Source organism: Megascapheus bottae, chromosome 7, assembly GCF_031878675.1.
Source record: "Megascapheus bottae isolate mThoBot1 chromosome 7, mThoBot2.hap1, whole genome shotgun sequence".
In the NCBI taxonomy this organism is placed as follows: Eukaryota; Metazoa; Chordata; class Mammalia; order Rodentia; family Geomyidae; genus Megascapheus; species Megascapheus bottae.
In genome coordinates, this window is record NC_143515.1 from 1051248 (window position 1) to 1064726 (window position 13479).

Here is a 13479-nt window from a genome sequence, read left to right on the forward strand (position 1 = left end):
CTTGCTAGATAGGCATGCTATACTCTGGCCACAGCTGAAACCTTTTTCTACCTTATTCATTTTTCAGATAGGATTTTGCTTTTTTGTGACCAGGGCCGTCTTTGGACTATAATGCTCCTACCCAATGCCTCCCAGGTAGCTGGGATTACATGAATGTACCACCACACCTGGTTTGTCTGTTGCAATGAAGTTATTACCAGGGCTGGCCTCAAACCAACATCTTCTCGATCTCTACTTTGTGAATAGCTAGGATTATTTTAAAATATTTCATATCACCATGGAGGTACTTCATAAATAAATCTAGTACTCAGAGAAATGACCAAACTAGGAGATTACACTGAATTACTTATTTAAACTGAACATACCTGTTAGATTTTCTTTCAATGGCACACATTTTTCTGAGTCATCCAGATAGAGTTTTCCATTAAGTTTCTTGACAGCCATTTCAAAATCTTCATCTTAAAGTACAATTAATTTTTAATAAATAAATTTTATCTTAAAAGTACAACTGATTTGAATAAATAAATTTCATGTAAGTTTTGGGGATTTTCCTAGTCGTGAATCTAGGGATCATGCCCAACTTGATTCTTTCACTCTCCACAGAAGTGGCCTCTTTTGCCATTTTCATACCTGGAATTCTCTCTTGCTGTTAGAATTTCAAATTGTTCTCTCCTCATATACTCTCTCTGCTATCACTACTGTTAGCTACCAACCTTTTCATCTCACAAACTAATATTCTAAACAAACTCATCTTACTGGAATCTTCTCATCAATGTATGTAAATGCCCCACACCTAATTACTCTGATATGGCATACAAACTGCCTCACTTTTTCTTCACCTTTAAGACTTGTAGACGGAAGTGGCGCTGTGGCTCTAGGACTAGGGTGGTAGCCATGAGCTGAAGAGCTCAGGGACAGAACCCAGACTTAAGAGTTCAAGCCCCACGACCTATTAAAAAACAAAAAGGCAAAATATACAGACTATAAACTATAAACAATATAATAAACTATAAATAAACCTATCAAGTAAGACTTGTAGACTTTCCATTCCATCAAAACAATTATCTGGCACATGACAGCCAACCACCTAACAAAGGCTTAATGACCTGCATTCTTCAGTATTACATCCATTGACTATTACATTTAGAGCAAATATCTACCTGTAAGGATGTTTGTGGTTAAGTTATAAAAAGCTCAGGTTTTAAAAAACTAAAACCAACAACAACAGAATGGATTTAAATAACAAAAGATTTACCATCTTCCTCCTCTTCACTAACATAATCTGGCCTATTCTTATAGCAGAAGAAAGTTGGAGGAAGTTTAAGTTTGGTAGCCAGGGCTTTTTGCTCAGGAGTCGGGGTTAGTTCATAGACAATAAGAACATCATCATCATCTGAGGGAGGAGCTGCAGGTTTTTTCTTCTCTTTGGCTGTAACACAAGTAAAAACAAATTACACACATACACACACGCGAGCGCGCGCACTGCGAGGTCATTACTGACTCCATTAGCCAACTAAAAATAAGCACAAAAAAGCTCAGGGACAGTACCCAGGCACTGAGTTCAAGTCCATGGACTAGCAAAGAAACAAATTAGAATTGCCACTCTAATTTAGTATTCTACCCAAACTTGCTAAAGAATACAAGTTTTTGACCCCAAAATAAATTTTACCTTATTACTTATTAAAAAGAACAGCTGCTAATTTATATAATTTATAAACCATATTTGGAATACTATTATAACTCAGCAAAACACTCATGCATTTCAAACATCTGAAAAAAACAACTTAAAAGAAATTATAAGCAAAGGTTAGCATACATATGAAACTCACCCAAAAATCAACCTTGATTATAAGAAAATTAACACAGATGACATAGTAATTGGAACCTCAGATTTCTATGCAGAATTAAGCTAAATCCTCATCCCATGCGTAATACTGAAAGAATCTAAGAAAATATCGGTGGCTGAAAACATCTTCACTCACCATTTTCCTTAGTAATAAAAAAAAAAGGCAAAATAAATAAATAAATAAATGAAGAGGAATTTTATATATAATCTATTAGGTCTATTAAGAAGAATTTCTAGCCATGTGCTAGTAACTCATCCCTGTAATCCTAGCTACTCAAGCTGCTTTGATCTGAGAATTATGGTTCAAAGCAGCCCAGACCAAAAGTCCATGAGATTCATATCTTTAACTAACCATCAAAAAGCTATACTTCCCATTTTCTAGTGATTAACTGGATATGAGTCTCCTGGCTTTGTATTGACCAGGCTGACTCTGAGCCGTGATCCTGAGTAGCTAAGATTACAGGCATGAGTCACCACACCCAGCTAGAGCCAATACTTTTTACAAGAATAAACATGCTTCTCTCCATTATAAACAAAAACATTACATACAAATTTTCTAACTAGGACCACGAGTTTGGCCTCATAGTAGGAATGCTTGCCTAGCATGCACGAAGACCCGGGTTTAATTCCCCAGTACCACATACACAGAAAAAGCCAGAAGTGGTATTGTGGCTCAAGTGGTGGAGTGCTAGCCTTGAAAAAGCCCAAGGACAGTGCCCAGGCCCTGAGTTCAAGCCCAGGACTGGCAAAAAAAAAAAAAAAAAAAAGAAAATTCTAACTAGGGACAGTAATGGGACACTACAACAGAGATATATTAAGTCAGACTCCTCTAAACCTTTTTTCATGTCTAAAGTTTTCATGTTTAGAATCCCTTAAGATGGCAAAATTACCAGATTCTACCTTGCAGTAACACATTAATAAATTAGTCATAATCCAGGGTATTCTCAAACTGGAATTGACAGAAACTGTACACAAGTATACATACACTTTTCTATTGTGTCCACAAAATTTTTCAAAGATTGCATTTTCAATAATCAAATATTCTAAGAGCTTCCTTGCATGGTAGCAATTGGTGTAATTTAAAATAAAGAACCAACAGGTGCGGTGGCTCACACCTGTAATCCTAGCTACTCAGGAGGATGAGATCTGACAAAGCCAGCCTGGTACTGAAGCCTATGAGCTTCTTATCTCCAATTAACCACCAGACAACCAGAAGTGGGGCTGTGGCTCAAGGGATAGGGTAGTAGCCTTGAGGTGAAGAGCTCAGGGACAACGTCCATGCCCAGAATTCAAGTCCCATGACCTACAAAAAGATCCCAGGGCTGGGAATGTGGCTTAGTGGTAGAGTGCTTGCCTAGAGTATATGAAGCCTTGGGTTGAATTCCTCAAAAAAGCCAGAAGTGGCGCTGTAGTTCAAGTAGTAGAGTGCTAATCTTGAGCACAAGAAACTGAGGGATAGCGCCCAGGCCCTGAGTTCAATCCCTAGGACTGGCCTAAGTAAATCAAGATTCCAGTGCTAGTGGCTATAACCCTAGCTACACTAGAAGCTAAGGTCTGAGATCAATGTTCAAAGGCAGCCCAGAGAGGAAAGTCTGTAGACTCCATCTCCAATTAACCACCAGAAAACCGTCCACTGGAAGCAAGAAAGCCAAAAAGGGGAAGATAAAAAGCCGTGAGTTCAAGCCCCCAGCCCCAAACTGGCTCTAAAGAAAGAATGGTGAGGGGGCCCACAAAAAAAAGAAAAAATCAAGAACCATCACTGTATTGCTCTATTTGCTTACCATACTACCATACTCAATATGTGATTTTGACTATAAAAATGTTCAAGAGATTACACTCTCCTGTTGTTCCAGTCTAATGCTTTAAAAAATGTAGTAAATATATAATATACAAGTTATACAATGATAGTTAAATGCAAATATAGCATTTCAAAAGAAAATACCTATAAGTATATATGCTGCTGCCATCACATTTAAATAGTGGCAGATATTAGTGGCAGATATTAGGTTAGATAAAACATAGGTCTTCATTTAAGCAGTTGTAAACAACAGAGCAATAAAGTGCAGAGCAGAAAAAAATCCAAAATATGTAATGACAAAACACAGCATCTGCTTTAAAAAAAAAATTAGTTAAGGATGTTAGGGGTAACATCCAGTCAAAAGGTTTGGTGCTTAAAATGACATTCTTAAACATGCATGTTGTAATGTTAAGTACTTAATTTCATACAGCCACAGTTATTTTGCTAAGAACTACTAGCTGCTAGTTGCCTCATACTAAGAATGCTAATCTATACCTTCACTTTCAGGCTGTGAGGAAGGTGTGCTGGTCCAAAAGGCCATTGGATTAGATTTAAAAAGGTTAAAATTAAATCCTAGAAAACAAAGAGTATTTCACTTTTGAACATCCTAAAGGAAACAAAGCGAAAATGACTTTAAAATATAAAAAACCAGAACTCTCAAATTATACCAATCTGGTTATCTCATATATTCCTTTTCTTCTTCTGGTCTCATTCTTTGCTCATATAACCAATGGCTTACTTCTATGGACATCTTAATAATGTATCCTTAGAGTGACAACTTACACACACCTGATATTTGTAGGGTCACAGATAAATTTATTTAGAGGAGGAACAAGCCCATTCAAATATTTTTTTGGGGGGAGGGGTGTTCATACATCAAGGGTTATGACTAAACCTTCAGAATCCTTCAAGAAATCTGCATCAAAATGAGCATTAAAGCCAGACGCAGTGGCTCACACTTGTAATCCTAGCTACTCAGGAAGTCAAGATTTGAGGATCACAGTTCAAAGTCAGCCAAGGCACTAAAGAGACACTTATCTCCAATTAATCACTAGAAAAGGGGAAGTGGTGCTGTGGTTCAACAGGTAGGGAGGTAGCCCTGAGCTGAAGAACTCAGGGGCAATGCCCAGGCTCAGGGGTAGAGCAGCAGCCTTGAGGTAAAGAGCTCAGGGACAGCCCCATGACCCATACCCACACTCCCAAAAAAAGAGCTTTAAAACAAAAAGGGACAACTTACCTCTTTCTGGTGTTTTAAATGTATAAGTAGTTGAAGACTCTTCCTTCGGAAAGGAAACAAAGGGAGTTTTGACTCTGCCGTCTGAAGATTGTTTGGTATCAGCATTCTGTGACTGTTCACATTTGTTAGGTTCCATTTTCAATTCAGATCCATTTTGGACTACTGAGCCAGTTTCACTATTTTTCAAAGGTGCATTAAAACTAAATCCAAACAAAGACCCAGTAGCTGAGCTGTTGCCAAATGCAAATGGTTTTGACTTTTCACTACTAAAAATGCTTTTAACAGACTCTGAGCCAAAGACAAACTTTGGAGGCGAAACTACTGCTTTTGGTGTCGCGTCAGTTGTGCTAGACACTTCTCCAACTTCTGAAGTTATATCTGCTACGTCGTCACTCTGAATTAAATCTGTCCTCTCTCTTGTGGTTTCTTCTAAAACAGCTACAGCAATTTTGCCACATGGGGACTCTCTAGGAGTGCCTGAACGAGAAACATGAGGTGTTATCAAAAAATTTTTCTCTTGGGCTGTTTTTGCCTCATCAAAAATTTTCTTAAATGAGTCTGCAACATCCTGTAGTTTAAAACGGACAGCTAAATGTTCTACTTTTCGTTCTCCATCTGCAAAATCACATGCAGTCCAAACCCACACTCTCTCTGTCCCTTTCATATTTTGCAAAGTCATGTCTGGAGTTATTCTGTGGTTGGCGCAAAGTTTTAATACCTGATCTCTTCTCATCACTATGCGAACCTGCTTATTGTCATAATTCTGTAAGATCTTTATATCTCCAATACCTCTTTCTTTCCATTGACCAACATCTTTATCATATCTATAGAGTTTTGCTCTGTGACTAAAAACAACTTGTTCGTTTTCCTCACCACTGGATACTTCAACTAGATCAGGTAAAGGTACAACAGGTTCAAAGTACTGCCCATCTCGCTCTTCTTCTTGAGTAACATCAGATTCTTCATCAGTGCCAACTGAAGTCCCACTCTGATTCAACTTGGCAGGAGACTTAGATGGACTCAAAGCAGATTTAAAGCTAAAGTTAAACCCTGTTGTAGACTCACCAAAGCGGAAGAGGTTTTTTCTCACAGGGCTATTTGCCAATGGAGAAGCATGTACTGAACTACTGCTCACGCTGTCATCCAAAGCATCTTCCCTTAAGTCATAGTTATCCCATTCTAAGGTGGGCCCAGTGTTTTCAGGATTTGGCTTGACTGCTGTGTCTGAAGCACTGGAGGGGCCTGCACCTGAATTCTGACTCTCCTCATCGCTGACTTTTGTTTGATCATTTGTCAAAAATGTTTTGAAATCTTTCAGTCCGCTCTTCATTTCCTCAGCTCTCTGTATTAACTTGGCAGCTCTGCCAGTATCTACAAGTTTATGGGGAGTTTGAAGTGGAATATCTAATAGAAGTCGCTGGCATTCCTCAAATTTCTGCTTGAATTCTTCAGCTAGCTCTGGTGTCTTAAATTTTGCTGCCAGCTGCTCGAGTTTGGCATCACCATCAGAAAAATCACTAGCTAGCCACATCCATGCTCTGTCTGACCCAGAAAGAGGCTTCAGATTCATTGTAGTTGTTATCCAATGATTGGCACATACTTTTAATACTTGTTCTCTTCGCATTAGCATCCTTAGCTTGCCATTGACTTCATTTTTGAGAATTTTTAAGTTCCCCAAGCCCCTTTCTTTCCACTGACTTATTTCAGCATCAAATCTAAACAATTTTACTCGCTGTGAATACAGAACTTTTTCATCTTCTTCTCCTGTCACAAGTTCTACTTTTTCAGGCATTTGTACTACTGGTTCAAAATGGATGTCATCACTGTCCTCAGTCTTATAGGCATCATCATCTTTTTCAAGGTCAGCAGAAGTGTTGGCTTTCTCAGATACTTTACCACTTTGTGATGAGAATAATTTCTCTCCTGCACCTGAAAATCCTTTGAAATTAGGGTCTTTATTGCCAAATTGAAATCCTTCTCCTGAAGTTGATTTTGCCAGATCTGCAAAGGTAAAGGTACCACTTGTTTGACCAAAAACAACACTACCACCATCCTTCTGGTTACTAACATCCTGAGGCTGAAAACCAGCATCATTTTCAAGAGGCTTATCACTCTTCTCTTGATTCCCTGGTTCCTGAATGCCAAATTTAAACCCATCAGCGGATGTAGGGATGGAAAAACTAAATCCTTCCTTTATTGACTTAAAGTCTGTATTAGACGAACCCTGCAGTGAAAATGGAGGTGTACTTTCTTGATCCACATGCCCAAATTTAAAGCCTTGTTTTGTAATGCCAAACTTGAAAGTTCCCACCTGACCTCCAGAGGATTCATTTAACTTTGTTTTTGAGCCCATTGTGAAAGCTGAAGGAGCTTCTATATTAGGTTTAGGAGTCGGTTTGGAAGCATCACAAGCTTCAAATCCATTCTTTGTAGACTTGCTTGTCTCTGAAGAGGCAGGCAACACAGATGTAGGCTGATTTTGCTTACTTGGATTCTGACAAGCAATACAATGGGTGGCACTTGCTTCATTTTGTACTAAACATGAATTGCAATCCCACTGTCCTTCCTTCTTGGTGAACATTCCCTCAAACCCACTTTTTGGAACCTTGCTTATCTCTGAAGTACCAAACTTGAAAGAGGTAGGAGCCGGAACACCAGAAGATAACGATATTGGTTGAGCGGGATTCTGACAAGCAATACATTTAGTAGCATTTGCTTCATTTCGCACTGCACATGTACTACAATCCCACTGTCCTTCCTTCTTGGTGAACATTCCCTCAAACCCACTCTTTGAAGTTTTATTTATCTCTGAAGTACCAAACTTGAAAGAAGATGCTGAGACAGAAGTGGTAGGTAGATTCTGTGTTCTTACATTCTGACAAGCAACGCATTTTGTAGCACTTCCTTCATTTCGTACCAAGCATTCTCTGCAATCCCAATGCCCTTCCTTTGCAGAAAACACAGATCTGTTATCACTGTTTCCAGACTTAGAAAGATCTCCCTGACCAAATTTAAAAGAAGCTTGAGCAAATGAAGATCCACTTTTGTTAGGAGACTTGGTGTTTTGACATGCAATGCACTTAGATGCAGTAGGTTCATTTCTTACTAAACAAGTACTGCAATCCCAGTGACCTTCTTTCTTTGCAGTTATCAATGCAAATCTATCTTGAGCATTTTCTGGGACACTTTTAGAAGCAGAACCAGTTTCTACAAATGGCTGCCCTAGGAGCTCTTTACTGCTTGGGTTTATATTTTGGCATGATATACATTTCTTAGCAGTTGCAGCATTCCTTAATGAACAGCTACTACAATTCCACCAAGACCCTTCTTTCTTGGCAACCTGAAATTCAAAATTCATGTTCCCAGCATCAGATTTACAAATATCCTTATCATGAGTTGTGGATTCTTTTGCAATTCTGATAGTCTGATTTGATGGGGTGGCTACATTTGTTCCAGATGATTTTAAAATACCCTGGGCCTCTTCAAACTTGCACTTAAAAAGTGCTGCCTCCTCAGGAGTTTTGAATCTGATTGCAAGTTGTTCTGGTTTTGGCAACTCATCAGCATAATCAAGAGCATGCCATACAAAAGATTTGTCTGATCCAGCATTTGGTGTCAGTTTCATATCAGGACTGATATAATGATTTGCACAGATCTTTAATACTTGCTCTCGTCTCATTAGAAGGCGAATTTTACCAGATGTTTTATGCCTTAGTATTTTTACATTGCCTATCCCACGCTCCTTCCATTCCTTGGATTCTCCATCAAAACGGAATAACTTTGCACGGTTGCAAAAGAATTCTTCTTCATCTTCCTCACCGGTTTTCACCTCAATCTTATCAGGAAGAGGTACCACAGGCTCAAAGTGAGGGCCATCATCATCCTCATCTCCATGGGCACTTCCTCCATCTGTTTCATGACTTTTATTTGCCAACTCTGGAGTAGGTGTTCCAAATATAGATTTCCCTGGACCATGGAAAGTAAACATTTCATCATTTCGACGAAAACCAGAATTCTTCTGCTGATTTGGACCCACGTTTTCTGTAAATGAGATTCCAGATACATTTTTACTTCCAAAATTAAATGTATTTCGAGGTCCAATACTTTGACCAGGAATTGCTTTTGGTCCACTATAGCCATCCCCTTGCAATGGTTTATCTGACGTCAGGAGACCTAAAAGGCTTTCACTGTTACTATAAGTAGAAGGAGGAGGATGTGTTACAACTTGTGGTGAAGAAAATGTAAAGTCACCATCATTTGATTTAAAATTTGAGTTAAACTTAAAAGGAGTTGGCTGTGTTGTATGTGTTGCTGCTGTCAAAGATGGTCTTAATCCTTCACCTGGCATGGGCTGAACAAAATTAGTTTTTCCAAATTCTATAACTTTAGATTCTGCAGATCTTGAAGCATGAGCTGCAACTGGAGGTTTTGTGAAATATCCTGGTTCTGGCAATGGTGGATTTGTGCTTGTCTGGTGAACATTATAATTGAAGTAGTCATCACCTCTGGGTGATAGAATTCCTGTTGCGGGAGACTCAAAACGCAATGGAGGACCATACAGCTCCTGAGAGAACATACAAGCTGATGAGCTTTGAACTGGTGGTGTGTGCATTTGCTGTGAATAGGCATAAATATGCTGCTGGGGTGGAAGCCGATTCATACCATAAACCGGACCCTAAAAGAAAACAAGTAAAATATTTTGTAGATTGTCTAAAAAACTAGAAATCAATTCTCACAAACCTCAAACATTAGTATTAAGTAAAAGAAAGATCACTAGGGTATTTACCATTAAAGCATCATTACGAAAAAGATGCCTGCATATATACTTAGCATATAATGAAAATCAACTGATATTGCATCACTTTTATTGATGAACAATTTATCAATTGATGTTAATAGTGATGATGAAGACTAACATTTATTGAGCATTTATTAATGTGCCAAATAGGCAGTTACAGTTTAATATCCTCAAAAAGATTATGTAAGGTATTATCTTCATTTTATAATATGAAGCATATGCCATACAGACTTATACCTTGCCCATGGTCAGTAAGCAGAAGAGCAAAGGTCTAAATGCACCTCAACTCTCTCTCCTCAAGCCCTCACATTCAACTCCTGTTTTAACCATCTGTTACTAGATACACCAGGCCAAAAAATATCACATAATCATTCAGCAATGAAATTCTACTTGTATCTCTATCAAAATTGAATGAGCCAGGTGCAGTGCTCACGCCTGTAATCTTAGCTGAGGAGGCTGAGATCTGAGGATCAAGATTCAAAGCCAGCCCAGGCATTTAAAAGGACCTGAGACTCTTATCTCCAATTAACCTCTAGAAAACAGGAAGTGGGGTAAGGCAGTAGCCTTGAGCGAAACAGCTCAGTGACAGCACCCAGGCCATGACCCCCTACCACACATAAAAACAACTGAATGAATGATACCACTGCCAACATTACTACTCCCATTTTTTAAAATATTGAATGTTCTTGTGTTTTAGTAACACAAAAATAAGGTGAAAACTTCTGTATCTGCCAATAAACTTAAAATAATGTAGCATGAGGGATATATACCTTTTAATAGTCATGCTTCTTGAATTTCTTTAAAAGAAGCCTTAGCAATCAAATGTGAAATAATGCCATGGCTCAAGCAGTAAGTCATCTCCCTAGGAAACTTCAAGCTACAGTTCAAACCCGGAATACCAGCAAAAGTTAAAATAAGCAAAAGTTACGAATTATTCCTGTTACCTTTGGAGGAGTAACATTAGCTGCTGGTCTGAGAAGATACTGGGAATTATATGCTGGTGACTGGCTGTAGTATACTGAAGGGCCAGTAGTTGCAACTGAAGGATAAAGAGGAAAATCAAGACACATTGTTAAGGTTATCTACAGTTAAGGCTGTCTAGGCAAGAATACAAGTACAAGGGAGAGGGAAATGGGGACAAAACATGAGAAGCATTATCATTGTGTGAGAAAAAATGTACCTACAATCTGGTGAACATAACTATAAACCCTCTATACGTTACCCCGACAATAAAAAAATTTTAAAATACAAATACAATAGTAATAAAAATCAAAGATAATTTTAAAAAAAATTTTATATGCCAAAATACACCACAAAGGACATTATCAGGTGACAAAACAGAAAAAATTGGTAAACGTGACACAAAGAAATCAAGAAACAAGCACTGCTGTAGTAAATAAGTATTTAGAAAGTAACAAGAGAAGCCGAGCATGGCAGCTCACGCCTGTAATCTTAGCTACTCAGGAGGTTGAAATCTGAGGATCACAGTTCAAAGCCAGCCTGGGCACTAAAGACCCTGAGATTTTTATCTCACTAGAAAACGGGAAGTAGTGCTGCGGCTCAAGGGGTATGGTGGTAGCCTGAGCTTAAGAGCTCAGGGACAGCACCCAGGCCAAGTCCAAGTCTCACAACCAAGCCCTGAACCCTGACCCACCTGGTAAAGTGCTAGACAGCATATATGAACCCTGGTTTCAATTCCTCAGTACTATATAAACAGAAAAGGCGGAAAGTAGGCTCAAGGTAAAAAGCTAACCTTAAGGAAAAGAAGTTTAGGGTCAGCATCCAGGCCCTGAGTTCAAGCTTCAGGAATACCCACGCCCGCCCCTCTCAAAATAAAAAGTGCATTGACATTAGCATGCATGTAAAAAAAAAAAAAAAAAAAAAAAAGAGATGATTTTAGCCAGGTGCCAGTGGCTCTAAAAACTCATGAGGTTTAAATCTAATGACCAAGGTTCAAAGCAAAGGCTCTGGCGGACAAATCCAAGAGCCTCTTATCTCCACCTAACTGGCAGAAAGTCAGTAGAGCTGTTGCTTAAGCATTAGAGCACAGGCTTTCAGTGACAAAGCCAGGTACAATATCTGAGTTCAAGCCCTACTACTGGTACCAAAAATGGAAAGGGAAAAAAAAAAAAAAGTAAGAGAGAGAGAAGCCGATTTAACATGTTATCCATTTACATGAGGTAGAAAAGGGGGAGTAATTTCACTATATTTTGGGGTACATCCATTGCTAATTCACCTGTTAAAGGAGCTCCATGAAAAGACTGAGATCCTTGATATCCATCAGGCACTGAATCTGGTCCATAATTCTCTGTGGGCCAACGATGAGGGGATGCAGAATTACTGCTATTTAGTTTCAATTCCTGCATTTCCTTCTGTTCAAACAACAAAATAATATTAAACATTTAATAACATTATATCAAAAACTACTAGAGAAAATAAAACTATTTCTTCACTCCTTAGTTCCAACACCTAGTAATCAATGTATTCACCAACTCTAACCTAAAAGAACTAGATAGTTCCTAAAATCTTCATTTCCACTCTATACCCACTTACATTAATCTTTACTAGTCATTAATGGAATCCTGTCAATAGTTTCAAACCTGTAATCTTGGCTATAATCATAATTTTAAAGACGCAAATTCGAAAATGTGGTAAAAATTGACTTCCAATTTTCTTTGACAGTCAGACAAAATAGTTACTAAAACTAAGTTACATTAGTATACTACTCTTGATTTCAGTCATTTTCCAAAGGATATAATCAAATACATACTAAAAATGTAAACTGTCATTTACTTCAGGGTGGTCAATGTAATTTCTATTTGATTGTGTTGTAAGGAAAAAAGGTTTAAGCAGGGGAAAGCTCACTTATCAACATAAAGGTATAGAGCCAAAACACACATGGGAAGCATGTATAATCTATTTCTAAGTTCCATGAGCTACTATAAGACTCTTTAATTTTCAAGGAAACATCTAAAGTACTTTCTACTACAAGATCCAGCCTTGTAGAAATAAATAATAAAAGCCCAGTACAGTGGCTCATGCCTATATTCCTAGCTACTCAAGGGCAGAGATCTGAGGGGGTCACGGTTCAAAGCCAAAGTCAATGTGGGCACAGAAGTATGTAAGACTCTTATCTCCAATTAACTACTAGAGAATCAGAAGCAGCACTGGAGCTCAAGGGGAAGGGTAGTAGCCTTGAGCTGAAGACCTCAGAGACAACACCCAGGCCCAGAGTTCAAGCCCATGACAGACAGACAATGAATGAATGAATGAATGAATGAATGAACATGGAGAAAAGGATCTTCTGGTGGCTCCAACAGAGACTTCAAATGCTGGAAACATTGTGGCAAAGAAAAACTGTGCCAGGCACAATTCACTTTAACCACATACTATAGAAAAGATTTTTTTTTTCAGTCAGGGGGAAAAAAGAAAAGAAAGAAAAAAAACAACTGGAACAAGACTGGGGAGTTTGGCCTAGTGGTACAAGTGCTTGCCTAGTACGCAGGAAGACCCGGGGTTCCATTCCTTGGTACCACATACATAGAAAAAGCCGGAAATGGTGCTGAGTATCAAGTGGTAGAGCTCTAGACTTGAGAAAGTCCAAGGACAGTGCTCAGGCCCTGAGATCAAGCCCTGGGACTGCTTTAAAAAGAAAAAAAAGGCCGAGAGTTTGGCCTAGTGGTTAAAGTGCTTGCCTTGCATGCATGAAGACCCGGGTTCGATTCCTCGGTACCACATACATAGAAAAAAAGCCAGAGGTGGTGCTGAGGCTCAAGTGGTAGAGCTCTAGCCTTGAGAAA

General features: G+C 38.7%; 1 protein-coding gene across 2 annotated transcripts in view; it reads right to left on the reverse strand.

Annotated features, from left to right (window-relative positions):
* The window catches only part of Rgpd4 (RANBP2 like and GRIP domain containing 4), a 49283-nt gene that overhangs the window by 12697 nt on the left and 23107 nt on the right, over nt 1-13479 (reverse strand). The window contains exons 18-23 of one of the 2 annotated variants that reach the window (XM_090336271.1): nt 11916-12051; nt 10624-10718; nt 5947-9556; nt 4882-5358; nt 1256-1429; nt 366-458 (exon numbers count right to left, since the gene is read on the reverse strand). In XM_090336271.1, coding sequence (XP_090192397.1) covers nt 366-458; nt 1256-1429; nt 4882-5358; nt 5947-9556; nt 10624-10718; nt 11916-12051 — 4585 coding nt within the window. Of the gene's footprint in view, nt 1-365; nt 459-1255; nt 1430-4881; nt 9557-10623; nt 10719-11915; nt 12052-13479 lie in introns of both variants that reach the window. The other variant, XM_090336270.1, reaches the window with a different exon arrangement.